At 32.5% G+C, this 25,433-nt stretch overlaps 1 protein-coding gene and 1 long non-coding RNA gene across 6 annotated transcripts in view; one reads left to right on the forward strand and one right to left on the reverse strand.

Moving 5' to 3' along the window:
* LOC129531652 (uncharacterized) overlaps window positions 1–25,433 on the forward strand; it is a 556,454-nt gene that overhangs the window by 363,877 nt on the left and 167,144 nt on the right. The window lies entirely within an intron of this gene.
* The window catches only part of RGS21 (regulator of G protein signaling 21), a 50,292-nt gene continuing 31,703 nt past the window's right edge, over window positions 6,845–25,433 (reverse strand). The window contains exons 4-5 of the mRNA XM_004028069.3: window positions 21,937–22,103; window positions 6,845–8,213 (exon numbers count right to left, since the gene is read on the reverse strand). Coding sequence (XP_004028118.1) covers window positions 8,010–8,213; window positions 21,937–22,103 — 371 coding nt within the window. The 3' untranslated portion in view covers window positions 6,845–8,009. The remainder of the gene's footprint in view (window positions 8,214–21,936; window positions 22,104–25,433) is intronic.

Raw genomic sequence — 25,433 nt, forward strand, 5'->3', positions numbered from 1 at the left:
GGGAAAACTGTGATTTTTTTTCAGTGTCACAATAAAACATTGTGCCACAGACTCACTCAGGGATTATTTTATTGGCTAGGGTAAGTGGTTGGCGAATTTTAACCCACAGGTGAAATCCAGCCCAAATCCCATGCTTGTTCATTCTTTGAGCTAAAAATAGATTTTGCATTTTAAAGAAGTTGTTAAAAAAGGTAAAGAAACAAAGACAAATATGTGACAGAGACTTGAAGTACCTCACAAATATTAAAACATTTACTATCTGAGCCTTTACAGAAAACATTTGTCTACCCCTGCTCTAAAGGAATGAAGCATTGTTTGATTTAACTATGTACTATTGATCAGGATTCAGACTCAGTGAAAGTAGATGATAACCAGTAGATTAATAAATTACAAATGATTTTTGTCTCCTGGTGAGGCAATGATTTCTGTCTGTTTTAAAAAAAAAACAACCCAGCCAGGGACTGTGGCTCACGCCTGTAATCCCAACACTTTGGGAAGCTGAGGCAGGCCGAACACCTGAGGTCAGGAGTTCGAGACCAACCTGATGAAAACCAGTCTCTTCTAAAAGTACAAAAATTAGCTGGGTGTGGTGGCAAGCACCTTTAGGTCCCAGCTACTTGGTACGTTGAGGTAGGAGAATCGCTTGAACCCAGGAGGCAGAGGTTGCAGTGAGCTGAGATCTCGCCATTGTACTCCAGCCTGGGAGTCAGAGAGAGACTCCATCTAAAAACAAAAAACAAAAAACAAAAACAAAAGCAAAACAAACAAACAAAAAACCCTAAAGGACATATGGTATTACTCTTTAAGACATTAACCATTTTCATATATCACTTTTTAATAATATTTCAGCATCTTTTTAATTGGCCGTAACTTCTTCAGTCTCATTCTCTTTTGAAAAAGCTTTACTATCCTGCTGGTTTCCTCATTAATTAAGAAAATAATCTTATTGATATGTCTTTATTTTATGCTTGTATCTGAATCATCTTTTTAACTTTTAGATATTTAAACATCAACAATAAATGGGCAGTCTACCACTTTCCTATTTAGCTATCAGCTCTTTCAGGGTTTTAATACAACATGGTCTTAGACAGTAAGTGGACTTTATTTGCTCAGTCTAGGTGAGCAAATTATTTATCAGTCTAGATGTTCTTTTAACAGAACTCCAATTAAGAGCCTCTCAGGGTTATTCCATTCTCTCCAGATTTTTCAAAGACCATTTTTTAGACTAGTTTTAGGTTCACAGCAAAATTAACAAGAAAGTACAGAGATTTCTTGTATCTGTCCTCACACATGCATAACTTCTGCATTATCGACATCCCTAACAGAGTAGTATATTTGTTACAATCGATGAACCTATATTGACACATCATTATCATCTAGAGTCTAGATTTTACATTATGATTCTCCATCTTTTTAATGATCATGTTTGTGGAATAGTGAATTCTTATTGCTAGTGCTCATCTGCTGATACCAGTAGAGTTGTAGGTTTATCAACGACAGTAATGTTTCTCTTTTTCCTCAAGCTTCTTCATGCAAATTTTAATTATTGTTGTTTCATGATTTAATTAAACAATATACAATGAGATGAAATCAGTGCAGGGGGAGATTTAATTCAATGAAGTTGAAATTGAATGCTTTGCTATGTCTTTGTTAAAGACATAACAAAGGTGAATTGCTAAATAATTGCCATGCAATTAAGTGTGGGTGAAGCAATACCAAGAGATTGGTGTGTTTGGCTGTGACCAGGCCTCTACTTGGAAGCATCTAATTTTGAAAACACATGTGCTGCATATAAAGCAAAAGTTTGCCTATCAAATGGATAGTTTTGGAAACATAAAATAAGTCATGCTATTTTGCCTCTATTTTTTATTGTTTAAACAATATCAAAATGGAAATATCAATACAGATGAATCTGTACAAATAAAATGGAAACATGGAAGATCTGCTGAATCTTCACAGCTTCTCCTATTGACATGAATTTTTTTCCTATTTATCAAAGGATATTTATTTATAGAAAGAAACAATTTTAGAATCATTTCAAAATAAATGTTTTTTAAATAAAATTTGTTCGCGTTTCATAAATAGGTTCCAGTGATGAATGAGTACATAAATAATTGAATAGACAATGTTGCTGATTGGGGTTAATTAGTTTAAAAGCCCATTCCCAGGGAGATTCTTCTCTCCTTAATCAGCCCAAAGATCCAGGGTGCACTTAGTGAGGCATTCGGAAGGCATGGGGGAGAAGGTGTACCTTTTGCTCTAAATAGCTGAACTCTTCTCCTTTCTCAAGTAAAGAATTCAGGCAACTACTGTAAGATTCTGAGTGCTGACTCCACAACTAGACTGGGGTTTCATATGCTTTTTGCAGGCTTTGCCCATGCTTTCTCCTTCTCTTCTTTGCATTTTTTTTCACACATCAATTTACAATTTCTCTTTGTGAAGTCTCAATTGACTCTGGTTTAACTAGTCTATGTCTTTACAATTATACATTGATACATAGTGATATGAATTACCAATATTTATATCCATGTACACTACCCTGCAATTAACATTTATGCTGTAGTTTAGTTGTATATTTTATGTGAAAATAGAATTACTTTTCTTCTGTGAAAATGCTTTGAGCTGTTATCCAAATGCTGTCTTTTCAGCTTACTGTACACTTTTGAAAGACTTATAAAAATCTTTTTTTGTCTTTCCACATTGCCTACCTCAGAAGTGTTAATTCAATGAGAAATTCTTACAACTCAACTAGTCAGACAGTAGTTATTAAACGCTTACGCATTTATAGTCATAGTCCTTCAAGCTTGAGTTAAGAAATGTCCATTCACATGTCAGGGCTAATGACTGCATTTTAATCGTGGAATAAGAAGTATGTTTTACTTATATTTAGCATATTTTTTAAAGTTATTGATTTAGAAAATAGATCTTCTGATTTGATTAACGCTGATTTCATTTTATGTTTTTCTGAGGCTTTAATCCTTTTTGAAATGGAGATATTATGAAACGCAACTTATATAGACTTAAAAATAGCCAGGTGATATATGCCATTAACACTTTCAAAAAACAGAAATTTAAATAGAAACAGAGTTCATTAAGTAAATATATGTGTATATTCATATATGCATGTAACCTTAGATTTTTCAACAAAGTTCTAAATTTACTTTAAGCTACAATGTAATAATACTATTTAATTTCCACTGGCTTCTACCACTTAAAAGCCATTTTCCCAGATGTAGTTTCTATATTATTTAGTTTAAAACACAGTTAAGACTCATGGATTGAAATTTCAATCAATCTTTAACCTTCTAGTGTTAGGGTTTATTTACTCTTTTAAAAGACTGCTTCTAGGTTAAAAACAAACAAACGTGCAAAGGAATCTAGAGAATCATTGGACAGCAAACAATACTTTAAAAGAAAATTTTTAGCAGGTCAGTCATAACTCCAACAGTTTAAATCTCCCTCACAGTGTTCTTGGTCTTTTACATTGGATTATGGTATGTTGTCCTAAAAGATTCATATTCAGATATTAAACGTTACTTTGAGTGATTAATAATAAATTTATTTTTTTATACCAAGTAATAGGCATTTTCTTTGTCTTTTCCTCATAATATGTAAGAAAAAACTGTTATAACTTTGAATTCATGATTATATCTTTGGGGTAAACATGATATATTTGGAAAGTGCAATAAAAACAACAATTTAAAGGTATCATGACCAAAATATTTACTTCTTTAAGGCTAAAACTGACACTATAAAAATAAGATATTTTAACTAAAATCTGTAAGAAGTAAATGCAATAATATTTAATATAATTTAAAAAATTTAACTTTTTTCTTATTAGTTTTTAAAAAGCCATGTATTTATTATATTTTATCTCTAAGCCATCATCATTTATAACATTAATGATTTAAATATTGCAGCTTATTTTCCTAAATGCACAAAAGAAATAAAAGTATTAAAACAAAGAACTCAAATCATATTCATAAGGAATTCATTGCTTTAAAATCCTTATTTATGAAAACAAATAAATGAAATTATGTTTTAAGTGAAACTTCCAGGAATAATTAAACATTCATCACCCAAGAAAAGAGTGTGCATTGAATAAAGCAATTTTTTTCTTAGAAATACTCATAGCTGACTTTATTCTAGATATAACAAAAATCATAAATACTCAATGGCTACCCAATAATCTGATTAAACTTCATTGGACATATATATATATATATATATATTTTTTTTTTTCTTTTCCAGATATCTAGCCCTGTTTTTGCTTCTTAAACAAAAGAAAAAGAAAGGCTAATGTGATTTCTTAAAAAAAATGCATTTTTAAGTAAATTTTATTTTCCCACTTTCTGTTATACTTGGAAACACACTAATATATGTTCATTTATTATCAGAATTAATTATACATATTTCAACATACTCTATAAGTAGTATTTATACAGAACATATAAAAATTTCTCCAAAATGGCATAGCCTAGGTAAATAAGTTATCACTTAATATTCATTCCTGTTCGTTGCCCATTAAAATGCAGTGGCAAATCTGACAAAACAATAAGAGGAAGCTAGCCTGTGTGACTCTTTATTCATATAATAATTGATTACTGCTGTGACAACATCCCACCTTTTTCACAGTTATGAAATGAGTTCACTTTAAATTAATTGGCATCACCATGAAATAAATTACCTGGCCGTGTGGTTGGGAAGCAAATCAGGCCCACATTTGATATAATTGGGGTGAAACTGTTATATAGGGATTGTGTGAGTGAAAACTAAAGATATAATTTTTACATAGGAAATAAATGTGCAGAGACTAGCGATACTGAGACCAACTTGTCTGGTTTTGTTTTTAAGGAGAATTTTCTGTTTTTAGAATAAATTTCTTAAGTTTTCCAATAATTATTTATTTATGTTTGGCATAGCCTACATGATTGGGAATATTGGCTAATTATCTTCCATATAGACAAAGAAAAGAAAGTTCAATCTAAATTTCAAGTCTAGGATAATGAACCTAAACTTTTCTTGAAATTTCAGGAAAGAAACCTAGACCATTTTCCAAAATTATGACCCAGAATGCAACTATGGTATAAAAGGCCAGGTTGATACTAAGCTTCGTTAGAAGGGATATTGGAAAAGAAACTGAAAACACTTTTTTTCTCTCCTTTTATTATATCAATATGTGTTTTCATCAACAATATCCTGAGTACACATAGTTGCTACACCACACAGAATTTTAAAAACTGTAGAGCAAAGTAACCAAAACAATGAAAGTGGGTAGAATGAGTTCTACATATAGACAGACTGAAGAAAAACCCAAGAAATAAAAGCAAATTTGGGAAGGTGAAGTTGGAGACGAGATTATGTTTGTAATGCCCTAAAGATTTTAGATTTTTACAATATAGTATTAGAAAAAAGTTTGATTATATCTTGAGGCAGAAATAGATCCTTTCTGGGCAAATATAAGAAACTACATATAAACTGAAAAGAATCATTATGGATGGAATTATTAATACTTGAAATACAAATAAATTCAAAAGGATTTTAGATAAATTCGTGGATTATAGCTCCATAATTCATTGTTAAAAAGGTAAGATTAACTTAGAAATATATCATTTTACTTCTTTAGGTCTGACTAGTGGAGGGCAAGCAGAAATTTCATTAAAACACATTCTGTGGAAACTATCAGAAAGCAGAAAGCACTGTGCTTGGAAAAATCTTACAATATGAAGGTCATTTCAATTTAAATATCTTGTAATTGTATTAATGTTTTACTGCTTACCTTAGTTTTTAATGTTAGCACCTCATTTCTTAAAGTTGATAGAAACGTTTTTAGGAAATGGCATTAAACAATCATTGAATATTTAAACACATTTTCAGGAATGTTAATGTCGTTATTCATTTCTTGCAAATTAATTTTTTTTTACTTAAAATTTCATCCATAAAATTACTCTTCGATAACTGATGAAATAAAATAACATATGGCATGAAAGAGACCACGTGTGTAAGATGTACATCTGATATTTTGTTAAAAATCCTGACTGATAAGTGTTCAAAAACCTGCAATTGTTTTCTTTTCTTTTATTTAATCAGAATACCTAGAATTGTCACTTAGGGCGGGAGTGAGTTGAGGAGGTAGGTATTGTTATTGAGGGTCTTTGGCTGGGATCCTATTAGAGGTCATTTAACATCCAATTTTCAACAAGCCATTTTGACACCAGCCGTATTTTTTTAGGTACTATCAAGCACCTACTGTTTCTAGGTAGTGAAAGTTTAATTTGTGTCTTCTTTCACATCATTAGAGAAAACTTGAGAGGCAATCATTAAATATAAAGTCTTGCTCTATGGTAACGAGAAAGAAGCTGCAAACTGACTGTACAGAGAAAATTGAAATACCTGATGAAAGGGATTGTGTCCAGGTATTTGAGGATTAGTTGGAATTTAGATTCCAGACCTCAGAACAGTTCTTAATTGGAGAGAGGACTACACTGTTCTGTCAGAGCAGGGAGCCCACGTGGGAAAAGCACTGCTCTGACCAGCTTGGTCACTTACTAGCCTTGTGATCTGAGGAAATAACTGAGATTTTTTTCTTTTCATATCTAAAAGTGGGAATGTGATTTTAATTTCTAAGGTTCCTTTTATCTTCAAAAGTCTATTTCTTCTCCGAGAATAATTTGAAGTTTCCCATTTAAATAGAGACTAAATTAAGGTTGGAATCTCTACAATATATGTTAAAAAGTGTAGCTATTTTCCACTAAGTGCACCTTAAGGCACATTGAATGCTTCACAACCAATTTCTATTTATGCCTTCTTTTAAAGAATTTGCAAATGTACGGGGAATATTCCATTTGCATATGTTTAAATGTTTGTTTTTCATGATGAAGGGAAGACAAAATTTTGTCTATCAAATGAGTAGTTTGTGAAAACATAAAATAAGCCATGCTATTTTTCCTCCATTTTTTAATGTTCAAACAATCTAAAAGTAGAAATATCAATGCAGATAAATAAATCTGTGCAAAGAAAATGGAAACGTGGGAGATCTGTTGAATCTTTACAGCTTCTCATATTGAAATGAAATTATTCGTATTTATCACAGGATATTTACATATAGAATGAAACAATTTTAGGAACATCTCAAAATAAATGCATTTAAAAATTGTTTGGGTTTTATAAACAAGTATCAGTGCTGAAGGAGTGAATAGATACTTCCCCACAATTGAGTAGATAATGTTGCAAATTCTTAAATTTTATGACTTGCTATATACTTCATCTTATAAGGATTTATCCATGCTCCTTAGTCTTCCACTTTCTTTTATATTTCTGTTAACATAAGAAAATCAGTATTCCCCACCCTTGAGGCCTTTTCATACATAACTCATCACATTTTATATGTGATGCCATTGAATTGAGCCAAGTGATATATTTTGAAAAACTTTGGTCCATGGTGCATTCAAGACATACATATAAATGCGTATACATTCCTGTGATTTAAAAAAAAATAATTTGAGAGGCGTAGCAGTTTTCATAACCACATTATTAGAAATAGTTGGAAAGAAATGGCAGAAAAAAACAGTTAAATATATTAAATGAAGGCTTGTATTTTGGTTCAGAAATTCTCTTTTTACAAAAGTGAGATTTTTTTGAATAAAGCAATGGTATTTAAAATTGTGTATATGATGCTCAAAAGTCTTTCATTCTGCCACGTGAAGATATGTATAATTCCTTACATTATAATGTAATAAGAATATTCAGTTTTGGTTTAAGACTATATTGTATCTCTGTAAACTTTCTTTGTACTCCCCCAGTAGGAGATTAAATAGCTGGTAAAGCAAATACATTCTAAACAACTGAGTTAGAAATTCAGGCTTGATGTATAAAACGTTATTCATCTGTTTGGGTAAAAAATGTTTTCTAAATCCTAAAAACAAAACAAAAGACAACGCATCATGCTTGTATATTTAAAATATTGTAGCCCTGAAGTATAGTGATTAATTAGTTAACTTTTACCTTCCTCACAAAAAAGGGAGCCATTTTTTATGATTTGGAACCTGTTGGCTATTTACCAGTTTTTTATAAATCTCTGACTTTAGAAATCGAGGGAAAGAATCCTTGGCCATGAGACAATAGATTAATTTCTGAGCCTCATCAAAGCATTTGAGTGTTGGTTCAGCAATATTCTTTGAGATGAGGTCTCTGGTACTGAAGTCAATGTTAATCTGTGGAAAATAAGGTTGCATATCATTGAATTAGTTTAATCAAAGAATGTATAGTTTATACATATATATTATTTAAAATTCTTTCTAAACACAAAGCAAATCTGATGCAAAACAACAGAAAGTTCAAGTATTCATTTTCTAGAATGCAGAATACATGCTTGGTTTAATTATTTTTCTTCCATGCTTGAGAGGGGTAGCATTGACAGGAAACAGTGGTAAAACCTTATTTTGAGATTTATTTTAAAGAAGGCAAAGTGAAAAAGCAAGCAAGATATTTTATGACTTTACATTTTTTTCACCTTTTCTTTTCTAACACTTTGAACTGAGTACATAAAATGTAATTTTCCTAGGCAGAACTGTTTCTAGAATTTATTAGGTTTGAATATACCAACTCATTCCCATTCTCCATATTTTCCTTTGTTCCTCACAACACTGCTTTTCTTTCTAATTTGTGTTTCTTTTTATTTGATAAATGTATCAAATAACATCCCCTCTTTAGTGATTCTCATCTCTCCCACAGAACATATATCTACATATAATCTCGCTGTTTCTTTATCATTACCACACATAGGCATTTCCAGCGAGTTCTAATGGAGATCTATTATATTGAAACACACCATTCACCTGCAAATATGTAAAATGCTCCAAACCTTCTTGTGGAGATACTAAGATCCTCACATATTCCAGGATATATTTTGAGAAGCAGAAAAGTTTATATCCAAATTATCTAACTTAAACTGAAAATAGTCATGAAGTTCAAAGAGCTTTTTTTTTTTTTTTTTTTTTTTTTTTTTTTTTTTGAGACGCACTTTTGCTCTTGTCGCCCAGGCTAGAGTGCAATGGCACAATCTAGGCTCACTGCAACCTTTGCCTTCCAAATTCAAGCGATTCTTCTGCCTTAGCCTCCCTAATAGCTGGGATTACAGGTGTGCTCCACCATGCCTGGCTAATTTTTGTATTATTATTAGTAGAGACGGGGTTTCACCATGTTGGCCAGGCTGGTCTTGAACTCCTGACCTCAGATGACTTGCCTGCCTCGGCCTCCCACAGTGCTGGGATTATAGGGATGAGCCACCGTACCTGGCCTCAAAAGAGATTTTAATCTTAAAATTAAAAGCTCACCGTAGGCTGGTTCTGTATCTGTCTTATTCATCATTCTATTTTCTAGCACTTAGCAGAATACCTACCACATAATAGTCAATTAATAAATAGTTGTTAAATGGAATTTAAATGTCCCTTGGAAAAATGCAGGAGATGGTAAAAATGTTAGAATTTTGGAGTCTGGAACTATAAATGACAATTTATGGTGCACTAAATTGAGGTTAAACAATAGGCACAGACACCTGCAATCAAATTCCTCCTCAGCTACTTATTTGCTGTTTGCATGAGTGAAGCAGTTTCTATAATTTCCTTTAATTTTCAATTTCCATAGTGTAAAAGAGAATAGTAATAGCACCTATCTTAAAATGTTTTCAGGATTAAATGACACAAGAATACCAAACTATTTTAACATTATTATTCTAGGAAGAAAAGAATAAAAAAAAGTAATTTGAAAAGAATCATCAAAAGGCCACTATTTGCTCATAGATCTTTCCTTTCCTTTGGGACTTCAGCTACTCATGATCCCAGAATATACTTCCACTTTTCTTCCTTTGATTACCTTCTTGAGTCCCTCATCAAAGTTCCAGAACAAGTGCCAAAATAATCTTAAAGGCCTGAAAATCTGGAATCAGTTGTCCATTTATTATACCAGAAGATGGTGCAGGGCAGTGGAAACACTTGGGGATCCTTTTCAAGTCTGTCCTCTAACACTTACGGCTTTGGTGACCTTGGGTGAGTTAGCTTAATATTTCTGAGTTTCTGCATCTTCAATGTTAAGCTGCTGATAGTTTTTGACCCAGTGATATAAGAATTAAAGCAGGAAGATCCATATATTTATTATTTCACAAAAAATTTTGAGTGTCTGTTATGTACAAGATGCTGCTGTATTTGGGGAAACAAAACCAACAACTAAATAAATGTTGTTTTAGATTTAAAGTTGAAAGATAAGAAGAAGACGGTGCTCTAAGAATCTGGGGAAAAACACTTAGGGCAGAAAAAATAAACAAATAAAGACAGAGTCCCTAATGCAAGAAAAAAATTGTTAGGTTCTAAAGAGCCACTACACCTTGAGAGCCAGAGTGTAGAGTGTAAGCAAGGAATTTTTGTTGTAATATTGTAAAAGGAGATCCAGGCCAGGTCTTGTAGAGCTTATGTGCTGTGTTCAGGACTTATTTTCCTGCTAGAAGCAATAGAAAGATACTGAAAGGTTTTGTGCAGTTAAGTGGCACGATAACTTATATAATGAACCTATACAGTGTCTGCCTCATAGTGGGAATCAGTAGTGGCTATTATCAAGATCTTGTAGTGGTTTTTAAACATCTACTATAGTCTGTTTCATAAACTTATCTGGTGTTGTGGGAATATGAGAATATATGTAGCCTGTTTCTTCAATTAACTATATTGTTAAGTCTTTAACAGCATCATCTGTGATTTGTTTAACTTTATATTTCCCCTAGTGGTTAAGCAGAGGAACCTAACCTGTTTAGACACTCATCAAGGGAGTTTTTTGCTGACAGCATGGCCAAAGTGTGCCTGCCAAACAGTGCTAGCTTATTATTATTATTGTTGTTGTTGTAACTGAACACCTATAATAATTCCTCATTTCCTACTTAAAAAGTCCAAAGCCATGATTTTGGCATTCATGGCCTTTACAATGTAATACCTACTTACACATTTCTTCTCTTTTATGTGTGCCCTGTATTCCCATCAAGCTAGACAATTCCACTTACATTTCTTGTATATTTTTACTTTTAAACATTTCTCATAATATCTCAATCAAACTGAAAGTCACTCCTTTTATCCTAAGTCTTTCACAAGTCTTTTTGTCTTTAAATTTAACTAACACCTAGCATTGAAGTTTATGTGTGGATTTTTTTTCTTTCTGATCTGTTAAGGGATTTTGCATTGCTAAGATGATATTTACATTTTGAACATCATTTAGTATGCCTTGCACACTGTAAGAACTCAATAAATACATGTATAAGCAAGTGAAAAAATGGTTCTATACTTGTTCAAAATCATGTTTAAATTTTAGAGAGAACTCTTCAATTTCAACATAATAATGCTAATTAATATTATTACTGAAATATATTAACCTTGTACTTCTGACTTATGCTCATCATTTTTCTGATTTGCCTATTTTCCTACCAAGGAACTGCCAGCATCAGCAATTGGTAGCCAAGTGATGAGCAGATTTACTGTTCTCAGGAGATGATCAGTAGTCTTATAAAGCTGTGTCTTGGCAATTCAGCTTAATGTCAGTGACAAAACATCACACCTCCATGTTCGTGTAAATGTAATTATATTTCTTAAAGTTGTTCAAGCTAGAAACATAGGAATTGTCTCTGACACCTGTTTTTTCTCTGATCACTTATGTTGTGTGTTTGTGCGTGTGCACATGCACATATGCGCGTAAATTCTTTTTTTTATTTTCTAATTTCACAATGGTCTTTTTCATTCTCACTCTTATTTTTCCAGCTTAGGGCTTTATAACCAACATTTTCCCTAAGTTATGGAATTTATCATTTATCTGATACCTCTTTTTACAGTATCATCTTTCCCTTCTGAACACAATAAATAATATTACTAAATCAGTTTTACCAAAATATAACTTTTATCATATAAAAATTCAGCTGAAAACCCATTATTTTCTATAACATAAAAGTTAAACGTCTCACTGTGGCATTTGAGATTCTTCACACCCTGACTTTAATATGTTATTTTGAAATCAACTTCTACTTTTTCCTATTGATATACATAAACTGGACTACTCTCTGTTCCCAAAGTGAATATTTTACTTAAAACTTTTGTTTATACTGGTTCACCATCTAAAATTCCTTTTGCCCTCATAATTATATCCTGTACAGATTGTCTTCCACCTTTATCATTTACCTTAAGTTGAATATCCTCTGAGAAGCCTTCCTTGTTCACAGAAAGAAAGTCACTATAATTTCCTTTTTATTATATTCAATTTTGGTTTAAAAATCTCCAGAAAATTGGCCGGGCATGGTGGCTCATGCCTGTAATCCCAGCTCTTTGGGAGGCTAAGGTGGGCGGATCACCTGAAGCCAGGAGTTAAAGACCAGCCAGATCCAACATGATGGAACCCCATCTATACTAAAAATACAAAAATTAGCCAGGCGTGGTGGCGGGTATCTGTAATCCCAGCTACTCAGGAGGCTGAGGCAGGAGAATTGCTTGAACCCAGGAGTTGGAGGTTGCAGTCAGCCGTGATCATGCCACTGCACTCCAGCCTAGGCGACAGAGCGAGACTCCGTCAAACAAAAGGAAAAAAAAATTCTGGAATTGATTTTTTAAACAGATTTGAATGCAAAAGCTTCTGATAATGTTAAGTATTCAATGTGATTATCAGAGAAAGATTTGTCACTACAGATGGATTCAGTAGTTCATGAAGTGGAATTAAGCTGTCTTTAATTTACTATCTTCTCTCTATTTCTTTTACTATTTTTTTATTCTCCACAGGTCTTTGAAAAATATAAGCAGAGCATATATATATTCTCCAAGTTCTGCCTCAAGTCTTTTCTGTCTAGACTTTTTCCTTAGTGATTTTGTCTTCTCCCATGGCAAAGTATTTTGAACAATAACATCAACTCTAAAATAATCATAAGGATATTTCAAGATGATTATTTTAACTGTAAATAATATGTTATTTTAATTAAACATTAGTACTGATGTGCTAAGTCTTCATATGTCTACTTTATGCTAAATATCACACACCCATATAAGATGGATAATATTATCCTCTTTTGGTAGTGGAGGGGAGAGTCTTAACATATTTTGGAAAGCTATCTACTTTATTTTTAGTAATTTTTTCAATTTATTTATTTGGAGTGTTTATGGAGTAGGTGCTTAGGAACTGTGCTAGGATTTGAAGATAAAAAATGATTAAGGTAAAAAGTCAATCAAGAAATCAGATTTTGAAAAAGTAACCCAAAAGAAAAAAATTGCTTCCCTAAGGAAAAGCTTTCTGAAGGAAATGAAATTTTAAGCTGGTTTTTCAAGTAGTATTATGACTATGAAATATTAAAAAGGAGACTTGCACATGGAATGGTAAACTGGAAGAAGCCCTGTGGGTTTTGAGAAGAAAGATAAATCACAAAAGGCATAAAGGTGCCAAATCATGTAGGACATTGTAGATCTTGTTAAGGACTTCTTTACTTATTCTGAGGCCAATGAGGAGAATTTTAAGTCAGGGACTAATGTAAGCACATGTTTGAAAAAGCATCGCTGGCTCCCATGTGGTGTAATAGCTGGCTGTGGGTGAAGGAAAGAAAAATTAGGATACCACACCAGGAGATCAGGAGGACAATTGATGGTGAATTAGGTTTGGTAACGTCACAGAGGATAAAGGGAAGTGCATAGATTTCAAAGCTATTCAGAAAGTAGAATGAATGGGACTTGTGATTGAATAGTTATGAGCTAGGGCAAGGGAGAACATCTTTTTAAGAATAGCTGGATATTAGAAATAGTCTAAAGAAAGAGATGACAGAAAATGCTGATGGATTGAATATAGGGTATATGAGAAAGAGAAGAACCAAGGGATGACTACAAATTATTTAGCCAGAATAGTGGAAGAACAGAGTAGCTATTAACAGAGATAGAGAGAACTTGGGTTGGAGAAAGCTTTGGGCAGGAAATCAAGACTCAGATTTAAATTTGTTAAGTTTGAGATTCCCTTTAAAAGCCATAGAACTAGAAGAGATCCTCAGGAGAGTGAGTGGAAGCAGAAAATAGATGAGGAGTGTCTCTTCTCATTATAATACATGTTGGATTATGAGTAGGAACAGGAAAAGAAATGGTGAAAGGGCAATCAGTAGGGGAGAAGGAAATCCAGTCCTAAAAGCCAATTTAAGATATTTCCATTAAGAGGGAGTCATACGTTTTGTTAAATGCCCCTAGAAGTCAATTCTGGTGATGTATGGAACTATGCTATCAAGAGTGCCTTATCTTTCCTTTTCAACTCCCTTGAAATTTTAGTAAGATAGATATATATATCTTACTAAATAATATATATAACTTACTATGTGTATATATATATAGAGAGAGAGAGAGAGAAAGTTACATATAGAGTTATATATAACTGTCTCTCTATATATAACTCTGAAATATTAAAGAGGAGACTTGCACATGGAATGGTAAACAGGAATATATATATATATACACACACACACACACACATATAAACATATATATACATACACATAGATACATATTTCTTCCTTTAATAGAATCACTCCTTGGGACATGTCTGTGAACTGCACTGCCAACTTGGCACTCCTCTCAAATGTGATTTTTGGTTGTATTCTACCAGAAGATACCTGGATACAGTTCTATCTCTAAAAGTAAGACAGATGAAATATTGAGTTTGAAGTATACTGAAGGTGGGACTCCGTCAGGAGGTGACACTCTAGAAACTCATACTTGCCAGTTGCATGTTGAAGGCACTCCTGAGTCGCTTGGAAGCTACGGAGAAGCTTAGACTTCACTGAGCATCTCAAACTATGAACTGCAGAGTGTGGGCTGAACATTATATCAATTAACCAAAAAAACAGTGCCATATGTATTTTATTTACTGACATAAATAGCTACTTGTATTGTTTGTATGGATACCCTTTGGTTTCAATGACTTTGAATATTATGTTTATGAAACATAATATTTTATTTGCTTATTTTTCAAAAGGTCATAAATTATCTTAGATTTCTGAAACCACTACACTGCCAATCTTAGAAAACAAGACACAGGATTGTGGTTCTTAGAAAATGACAGCTGAGATGTCATCACAAACATTTAGAGGCTTTTAAATCCTGTCAGTTTTGAAAAGGTCTTGACACAACTGACATTGACAACAATCCATTGCATTAAAATGACTGCTTTACGAATGATGTTTCAGGTAGTTGTGTAAAACAATTTTATTATGAAGACTCAGGATATTTTAATACGCATGTGATTTTTGTTAACTGAAAGTGATGCAAACCAAATTTATTTTCTCTACACCAGCAGTCTTAAATTCTTTTGGCTTTCAATAGATTACTTTAGCAGAAAGAATACATTTTAAAGTGTACCTGTTGGCTCTCTTGTGACCCTAATCTGTGCTTTATGTATTTTTACATAATTTAAATGAAAAGTTTTCAACTGTGCTCTCACATTCAAATTAGATAGCCTTTCCTCATTTAGAATGTATAGTGTAGCAGGAGACTGTCATTATGCAAAGGGTGTGTGCATGCATAAGTAAGACGCCTTACAAAAATGGAGCCGGCAGCATCTTAGACCTCATTCACAGCCGAGCTTAAAAATTACTATTCAAATTAAGGCCATCTATAATCATGTTTTTGGTTACCTAATTCTTTTAATCACCACTAACACCTCAAGTATTACTTCATTTTGGCATCATTAAAAGCAAATGAATATCCTAAAATATATTCTCAAAGGTGGCTATTAAAGTTGAATATAACAAAGTTTGTAACATCTAGAAGGAATTCATCCCTGCATAAGACTGTATCCTTTTGTTGTCATTGGCTTTGGAGGCAGAAATAGATGATACAAGGTGGGAGGTAAGATTAACACCTTAAATTGGGAAAGAGAAATGAGAGAAATATAATTCAAAACCATCCTGATTAATTAGACAAGTAGTCAAAGCAAAGATAGAACTGAATAGAAACCAGATGCTTCTCCGATTTCTGTGGTGATAAAGGAGATGACACATATGAAATCATAACGTGTACGGATGGTTAAAAATAGATATACAAAAGCTACAGCTACACTGGAGCAGCTGAAATGGAATCAGATTGACCTGTTTCCATCACCAATCCCAACATGCTAAACTAAGATCATTTTAAGTGGCACAGAGACACAGAAGTGTAAAGAACACCTGAGCCTTTTGCTTTTGAGTTGAAATACAGAAATTATTTTTTGAAGCACAGAATGATTCTGCAGATTATTGAAGAAATACTTCTGACACTTTTTTCCTTCTAATGTCATATTTGAATCTAGGCTTCATAGTCTAAGAAGTTACACAAATTAGAGAGAATATGAGAAGAGAAATAAAACTGTTGATAGGAAGATATATTGTATGTGACTAGATAATTTTATGCTTCTGCTTTTATCATAAACATCAAGTATCCCAGGCTATGTCATAAACACTTCAAATTAGTGGTAGATCTAGGGGAAGAAATTTGAAACTTAAAAGTATGGGCTGAAGACCTCCCTCTCCATGGATCTTAATGACTGCAGGGCTCATCATTTTATCTCTAAGCCTCAGTTTTTCACCTTAAAATGTGAATGAATGTAATACTTCCCTAAGAGAGTGAACGTGATGACCAAATGAGATAATCCATGTAAAATTTCTGTACAGATATTAGTTTCTTTAGCTCTCCTTTTCTCTTTCTCTCTCCCTCCCTCTTTCTGTGTCTCCCTTTCTTCTTTTGAAGGAGAGCTCTTTAAGAAGGAATGAATAAAAATGTGGAAATCATTGGGATCCAGAAGGTGCAGTTAACCTCAATTTATACTTGAACACGCACAATACTAGGCTTCTTTCACTGCTGGACCAGTCTTCTAGGCACTGGCTAGTCCTTTGCTTGGCTCTTCTTCCTCTTCCTCTCCTATCCTTCTCTCTTCCCATCTTGTCTTGTTTCCCTCTATAGTCAAATTTCTGGTCAAAGCTTACCAGTTACTTCTTCGAAATACATTCCCTGATCCTCTAGACTTGGATTTTCCTGTTGCAAACTACCATCTCACCTTATATTTCCTTGTTAGGACACTCATGGAAGTTTATTATAATTATTATTTTTTATCTGGTGTCTTTCTACCAGAATATGGGGAAGGATCTACTCAGGGACCATGACTGCCTTTTTCTTAGTTGCACCAGCATGATGCTTAGCAGATAGTAAGTATTCAAGTATTGATTAATGAACAAAAACCTAGAAAATTAACAAATAAGCAAGCACATTATATCCAGAGATGATTCTGTAGTTGGGGGAGCACTATTGGCTAACAGTCACTAGTAGGGCAGAAATAAGCTACTCAAAATAACATCAACATATAGAGGAAGTGGTATTTTAAAATGCAAAAAAAAAATATGAATATAAAATGCAGATTACAAATTGGCATCACAGTAATAGGATAAAATGCTTCTAGATGCCTATTTTCATGGGCTTTTCTCTGTCAAAAACTCATATATCTGTTTCTTCCCCTAAGACTCAGTTTAAAACTATCCTTATTTATAATGAAGGTCTTATCTCAATATGCTGCTGTCTTACTGGTATTTAATCATCATATCCTTCCAGGTAGCATAAAAATAATTTCATCTTTGTTTTGCACTTAATCATTTGTTGCTTTGCCATTTTCTCTAGTTCTATACACTTTATTTTTTAACCCAACTATATTGAAAAGTTCTTTAGAGTCAAACTAAAGTTTCTATTTATTTTCTTACATTTCGTTATCGAGAGCTGCCTAACACAGCAACACATTGTGATATACTTACGTGTTTATTATCTGTTTTCCTGCCTAAACTGAGCTTCTCTTCCATGGAGGGATTTTATCTTATAAGGATGTGACTAGGCACGGAATAAAAAACATTTATTGATGTGAAAGATAATGTGACTCAATAAGCAACATTGTGCTGCATCACAAATAAAGTAAGAAGCCAAACACAAATATTAAAAAATGTCCTGCACAGACCCGTGAAGATGTACTCTTGTTTATGACTATAATTTCTTCTTTGTTTTATGAGACACAGTGTCCTCACATTTGGTAGATACATTTAAGAATTAAACATTTTCTGCTGTTTTTTGACTTAAAAAACTACCAATGTGTTTTTTCCTGAATTGTTGACAGTGTTAAATTGAATTTATATAATTTTTAAACGTTACACCATGATATGATTTGATACTATAATTCTAATTTCAGAGAATGACAATCAACATTAAAAATTTCTCTTTAATGACATATTTTTCATCCTCTATGACTTTCTTTTCAATATAGAGGAATGATGACATAAATATAATATATATTTTAAATATGTTAATTTCTTAGCTGAATATGAAAATATTAATATTTTTCAAATATTTTCTCAAAGTTAAGTAATATTTTCTTGAAAATTCAATAATCTGAAATTAGCAATCCAAGCTGAAGCAAAAATAAGTACAAGTTTAAGAATTTTTTTCTTTGCCACTCCCACATTATTAGTATGTACAAAGTAGAGATACTTTAAAAATATCTATTTCTCTAATAATTTTCTTATTTTCAAGTCACTTAGTCAAAATACTTGGGTCATGATTTTTTTTTCTGCTATATTTTCTCCTGAAGCCATCTAGGTAAAATTTATTCAATGAGCAACTGTTTTTATTTGGACCTGGCAATTTGCAAACCCATTTTTATAATAAGTGTTCACATTTCCACTTCTCTCAAGTCTTAACATTGCTATCTACATATGTTCTTAGAAAGAAGCTAAGGGTTGTTTCAATAGTTAGTTTCAATAGCACTTATCGTGGCTTGTTTAAAGAAAGAAAGGAATTAACATTCCTTAAAAACCGTTCTGCATGATGTAAACCCTAGACACACTATCTCATGTATCATTCTCGTTTTTCCTATGTAAATGTATCATTATACTTTTTCAGATGAGGAAACTGAGGCAGAGAGATAAATAGCTTATGACAGAATTACACAAGTGAGGGATCAGGATTTGAACCCAGGTCTAGATAGCTCCAAACTTTAGTTTTTCTGCTACATCATACTAACACCCTGTTAATTTGGGAACCAGAGAGAATGTAACACTTTAAAGGAGAGGACATAAAATCCAGCTGAAATTATCATCTCTCATAGAGACCTGAAAGTTCAATATATAGTCTTTCCTATTAGAGTAGGAAACTGATACCCATTAGTAATGTCAATTTATAGTCAGGGATAATTTAGTAAGTTTCATATAGTTTAATTGTAAATTGCCCAATTGCATCAGTAAATAATTATTAAGTCATGTTAGCAATGAAATAGGTGAAATAAAGATATAAAACTTTGAAAAGAAAGTAAATGGGATATAATAGGCATATGAGTAACATGACCTTGTTCTTTATTTTACCAAGGAAACTGGTTATAATTTAGATTCTCTATAAGAGTCTGTTATATAACTACAGTGTAATATAGGATATAGAAAAACTGAGAATATCCTCATATAAATCTCATTCTTGATTTAATTTTCCACTTGTGCAAATCATATTTTCCAACCATCTCAAATATGTCACCGAGTCTTGTCAAGTCTGCCTACTGAGTATTATCTAGAATGCATTCCATCATTTCTTTATCTCCACTGCTGCCTACCTACCAACCTCATCCCCAAGTCCTCTACTCACATTAGCAATATCAATATGCCTGCAATTTCTGGAAAATGCTAGGGAGCTTTATACAATGGTGCTCTCAGTGCTGGAATAGTGTTTCTTCATTCATTCTTTTCATAAAATATGACTCATTTTTCATGTGTGAACCACACCGCAAATCTAAATTTAACTCTCCAGGTAGATTAAATCACTCTTTCCTACTGTGCTAATAATGAACTTTAAATGAAGCTTTATTATTATATCACCTATTGTGTATTTGACTAGTTTTATTATGTGTCAGTCTCTTCTTTCACTCGGTAACTTCACTGTGGGAACAGATACTCAAAAAATCAGTTTAATGAATAAACATACTAATAGTATCACTATAACACATAACTGATGAACTATAGAGAAATACCTTAAAGATTGCAATTGGTGTAATATATAACAAGCAAACTTCCTTTAGTAATTTGAATAGGAAACAACTAATAGAAAATGATAGGAAACAGAATAAGTATTTCATATATATATGTATATATAAACATAGGGTATATATATTTATACTTGCATATTTTCAGTTAATTTGGTAATATCTAATAGCATTTTTAGAGACACTTCAAGGAAAGACTATAATTTATTACTTGGAAAGCAGCCATCAATTTAATTATATTTTGTTTTATCAAAATTAATTAGATGTACAATCTATAAAAAGCTGTGAGGTTTTATATCCCAAAATAATAGCTACACTATTTAGTTAAATTATTACAGTATAAATTAATTTTGGAAGAAAAGGTTAGGAAAATAAATAAAACTTTTATCAAAATTGATGGTTTATTATGTATTATAACCTTAAATTCAGCTATAATTAAAAAATGACATTTTGTGTTAGAAGATTTTTCACACACAATGTTTCAAAATATTATCCTAAAGCAACTACTATTAATTAGATGAATTCATAAAGGAGGAAAAAATATGACTTTCAGACCAACATAACAATAAGTAGGATATCTTTAGGGTTAATTTCAAAGCAAAATGACACATCAATCAACCTTACAAATCTTACATGCAACATTTTCAATTTTCCAGAATTATTTATTGATTCTTAGATGATGACTTGGAAATAAATGTTGAAATAGCTCTACAGGAGTTAAAGTGCTTTTTCCATCCCCATGAATTCCAGGCCATGGTTCAGTGGTTCACGTGACTATTAATGTTATACTAGACTAATATATGCTGCAGTAATTAATGTCTATCTAAAACTTGAACTATTAGTAATATGGTAACTAACTTTATGTCTCATATTTTCTGAAAGTGTTTGCATTTCATCTAGTCTATCTTTTTTTCCTATAAGTACAACCATCCTCTCATACCATGAATCCTCATTTTGGATCAGAATACATAGTAACTGTCACTTATAAAGATGTCAGCATTTCACCTCTGTATGAAAGATGATTGGTAATAGTAGTTGGTTTGGTACTAGTAGTTTAATGGAGCTTCCTGTTTGTAGGTTACTTATACATTAACGCTCTTTGTTTATGTAATATATTCAGCAAGAAATCCAAAGCAGTTTACAAATGTAAATTGCTTAAACTTTACAGTTAAAATTTTAAAAGGATTTGAAGATGATTATGGTTTTGGCTCTGGAAATTAAATCAACTACAAATGAGATATTCCACATATGAAACACTTTTGGGGGGCTATTATCAGAGTCATTGCAGGTTTCTCCCCAAGGCTCTTTCTAGTTTCCTGATCTTTAAGCAGCACAGGTGAGTCCTGATCACTTGATACAGAGCCCCACATCTTTGGCTCAATTTTACCATCAAAGAAATAAAGGCAAGCAACATATTAATTTGTTTAAATTAATCCCCACACATTAATTTGTTTTTAAATATTCAAGAATGCTATCCATATTAACTTTGTCTAATTCCTAGTTTAGCAAAATAAAAACAAGAAACTACACTGGAAATTCAACAGCATTTTGAAGTAGGATTTATATTGGGTTGATTTTAGCGCTGTTTGAGATATTAGACGTTATTTTTCAAGGGCCTGAGTATTGTTCCAAAGAGACAGAAATATTAGTCATACCTAGCCCATAATAAGTGTTGAAAAATACTTACTGAATCAATGAAAAAAAAGAGAGTCATCTTAAGGAATTTCTCTTGGAATCTACTGACATTTTCTATTTAAATACATACTGAGAATTTGATTATCTTTTAGATGGATTTAAGGTTTTCTAATTGGGAGCAGATCTGCTACAGGATGACTCTTCACTGTTCTGAAGTAGTTCACTCACCTCTTTAGGTGCATCAGCTTCAATGAATTCAGAATAAATCATCTTGGCTTTGGAAGCAATTTTGTCTGCATTTTTCGTTTTCTTAAAGTCTTCACAGGCAAGCCAGAACTCAACATTTTCTTCACTGAACTCTGATTTTAGAAATATTCGGAAAGCATCTAGACCAGCTATGAAATATATGAGAAAAAGTTTTGTATAATAGCATACAGAGTAGTAATATGACCAAAATGAGTACATTGTATAATATGAGCATTTACTGGATATTCAGTGGCAAATATTGATCATTGCATCTAAATGTAATGTATGTTTTAGTTGCTAAGTCCAGAAAACTTTTTTTAATCAGTAATTGTTAACATATATATAGCGCATATATGTAACATATATAACACATATATAGCACATATATGTTATATATGCTATATGTGTGTTATATATATTATATATGTTATATATTATGTGTTATATATGCTATATAGCATATATATTATATGCGTTATATATGCTATATATAGCATATATATTATATGTGTTATATATATGTTATATATATACCATATATATTTCTACAATTAGCTTCATTAACAAAGAAAACCTGTACTTTTTTCTTTCTGTATTTGAGAAATCTAGAAGTTATGTTTAGGAGATCTTGATGGTAGTTACTTCACAGGAAGCCCCACGGATTTTGCTTTTAAGATTTATTGCACTACGCTCAGGTCAAATTAATTATGTTATACTCAATTCAGGGTAAGAATATCTTTGTTGCTATAAGTTGGTGCAGAAACAAAGTCTGATGCTAAAGTGTTAAATTGTATTGGTTTGGGCTTAAAGCAAAGAAGGAAGAGCTAGCATTTATTAGTTTTGGATAAATATATAGGCCAACTCAATCTCAAAACCAAGAAAGTAACTGGCAACATATTTGATGTGAATGCTTCTCCCCTTTATGTGGCGATAAGCAACTTTAATTCCATAAGGTAAATACAAATACATAGGGTTTTTCTCCGATGTTGCCTTAAGGAAAACATTGATGCTTCCCATTCTCCCTTGTAGTACCTGTTACAGTGTTTTCCTCCTCCTCCCAGGTATTATCCTTAGCATGTACTTCTCCAGAAACTTTAGATGCGAAACTGCAATGGACTCACTTATTCACAGGCATGTTTACTTTCACTTGATCATGATATGCTCTTTTAAATGTAATAACAACACGCAGGGCTTGCAGTTGGTGATTTCCATGAGTCTCACTTCTTTCCCTTATCTTACTTTCAGTCAAATTTACACTTATATCCCTTGCTCCTAAAGATATTTGATATTGTGACCACTTGTTTAGACCTTTCCTTCTCTATTTTCCTCATCAAAATGGGCCAGGAAACATTTTTCTTTGGCATACCCAGAGCTTATGTGAGAAGGTAAGTGCCTCTAGTTAGACAACAGGTCAGAAAGATCATTATCACATTCCCACTGTGGACAAAACTAAACCAATACATTTAGGTCATGTTATTCAGTGTCACAGTTTGCACCCTTTTGCTGGCTGTCTCTATTTTTGAGAATGTATATCTCTGAGGAGTAAAACATGCCAGCACTTTTTCCACTCAGAGAAATTTGCCTTCCAAAACATCGGTGGTTTTCTCCTCCACCTGCCAGGGAGGCCCCCTTTGCATGTGCTCCAAGCAGCTGCTCCTTTCCTGCAGGCGGAGAGAGTTAATCCTTCAAGTTCCAAAGTACAGGAGGAATAAGTTTATGGAAAAGCAGGGGATAGGCAAAATTGGCTACAGAAATAGAAAACAATAAGAGAAAACTGAATGAAAAGAGGTTTAAGTCTGTTGTTTATGGGTTGCTGCCTGCAGAATGCAAAAGTGAAGTTTATAGAAATAAAATAGAAAAGGACTTCCTGGAGCAGAATTAAAGTGTCTAAAAACACTGGATTAAAATAGATTTAACAGATTTTTTTAAAGTTATTTGAAATAAGTTTACAATAACAAGTCATTGCAAAAGGTTATCAGGTACCAATTAAAATTCTTGGTTGAAATACTGGAGAGTGTGGATGCAGTTAATATATGAGCACTATATAAAAATTCAATTAACTTCACGTTCCTTGCATTTAAAAATACATTCAAGAAGTTTCTGTAATACCAATTTAGGTTATAAAAATCCCCTTAGTAACACTCAATTAAAATTTTTCTTGAATTCAGTTCAAACAATGATGAAATTTCAGAGGTCTAAACAGAATTTAAGCTAAGATGTATTTTTATAGAGATAATAAAGTGTTCTTTAATAATACAGAAAGAATATTGTAGATTCATGCCTGGCAATATTTTATAGTGTATCATCAAGGCATATGGAGCTTCTCCCTAGGAGGATTTTCTAAATGCATCCCAGAGAGATGGGAAGTTAGAGATCAAGATACAATTGTTATTTTCCCTTGCTCTCCACTTTTAATGATGGGCTACTCTCAACTAAAAATTAGTATCTTTCCTCCTCCTGTAGGTTGGTTTAGAACCCAATGGAACAAAATAAACAGCTTAAAAAACTAAACCTGGGGCTACTTATCTATATCTTGAACATGATATTTTGTTGATTTACTCTCCTATACATACAATTTGAATGTTCAAAAGATGCCAAATGATTTTAAAGTAATATGCTACATAAAATTAAACTTATTATCTGAGGGCACTCTCCATAGAATGGAATGCTTACTGGTTAGCATCAACAAAGGGCATTAAGTGGAATATGTCAGCATTATGGGGTGAAAACTAGGCTAATGCCTATGCTTAGTACATGCAAAGTATGTCTGCAAATCAACAAAAACAACTAGGTAATTTGGCAAGTCCTTTAGCTGTTTAAAGCATTAAAAAGCATTCATACTATTGCCATTTCTCTGGTATTATGAAAAGCAAACCAAACAACTGTTCGGATGTATATGACTTTTCTATTTCATGTGGGCATGAAATATAAAATCCCAGAGGGTATGCAGAGGAATGAGTTTGCCTTCATCTCACCCTTCCTGCCTCTCCTCTATAGTACTGTTGTATGGACTTCCACCACTCTGGAGCCTTCTGAATCACAACACACAGAGAGATAATTCAGTAAGCCTTTTAGCAAACTTGATCTGTCCCATTGCTTATACACTTAAGGAGAAAGGAAATACACCATTTAACACTTAATAAACAGCAATTCCATATTCACATCTCTTTAATATATGCCCTTAGGTGGATTCTGGAAGTTATGTGGATCCTTTGATGTTTATACTTTAAAAATTAGTCATTTAGAAATAATACGTCTATAGTATCTAAATTCATCTAAGTCATTCTAACTTTATACATAAATAAGCAGCTGTGAATTCAGCTCTATTGTGTTTTATATTTTTCTAATATTCTAATTTTTATTCTTTATGAATTTAAAATAAAATGCCATTTGATTTATACAAATAATATTATAAACATTTTCTCTCTGTGTTTCACAGTGTCATTTTTCCTCTTTCAGATGAGATAGAATTGCAGATT

Source organism: Gorilla gorilla, chromosome 1 (genome assembly GCF_029281585.2).
Source record: "Gorilla gorilla gorilla isolate KB3781 chromosome 1, NHGRI_mGorGor1-v2.1_pri, whole genome shotgun sequence".
Lineage (NCBI taxonomy): Eukaryota > Metazoa > Chordata > Mammalia > Primates > Hominidae > Gorilla > Gorilla gorilla.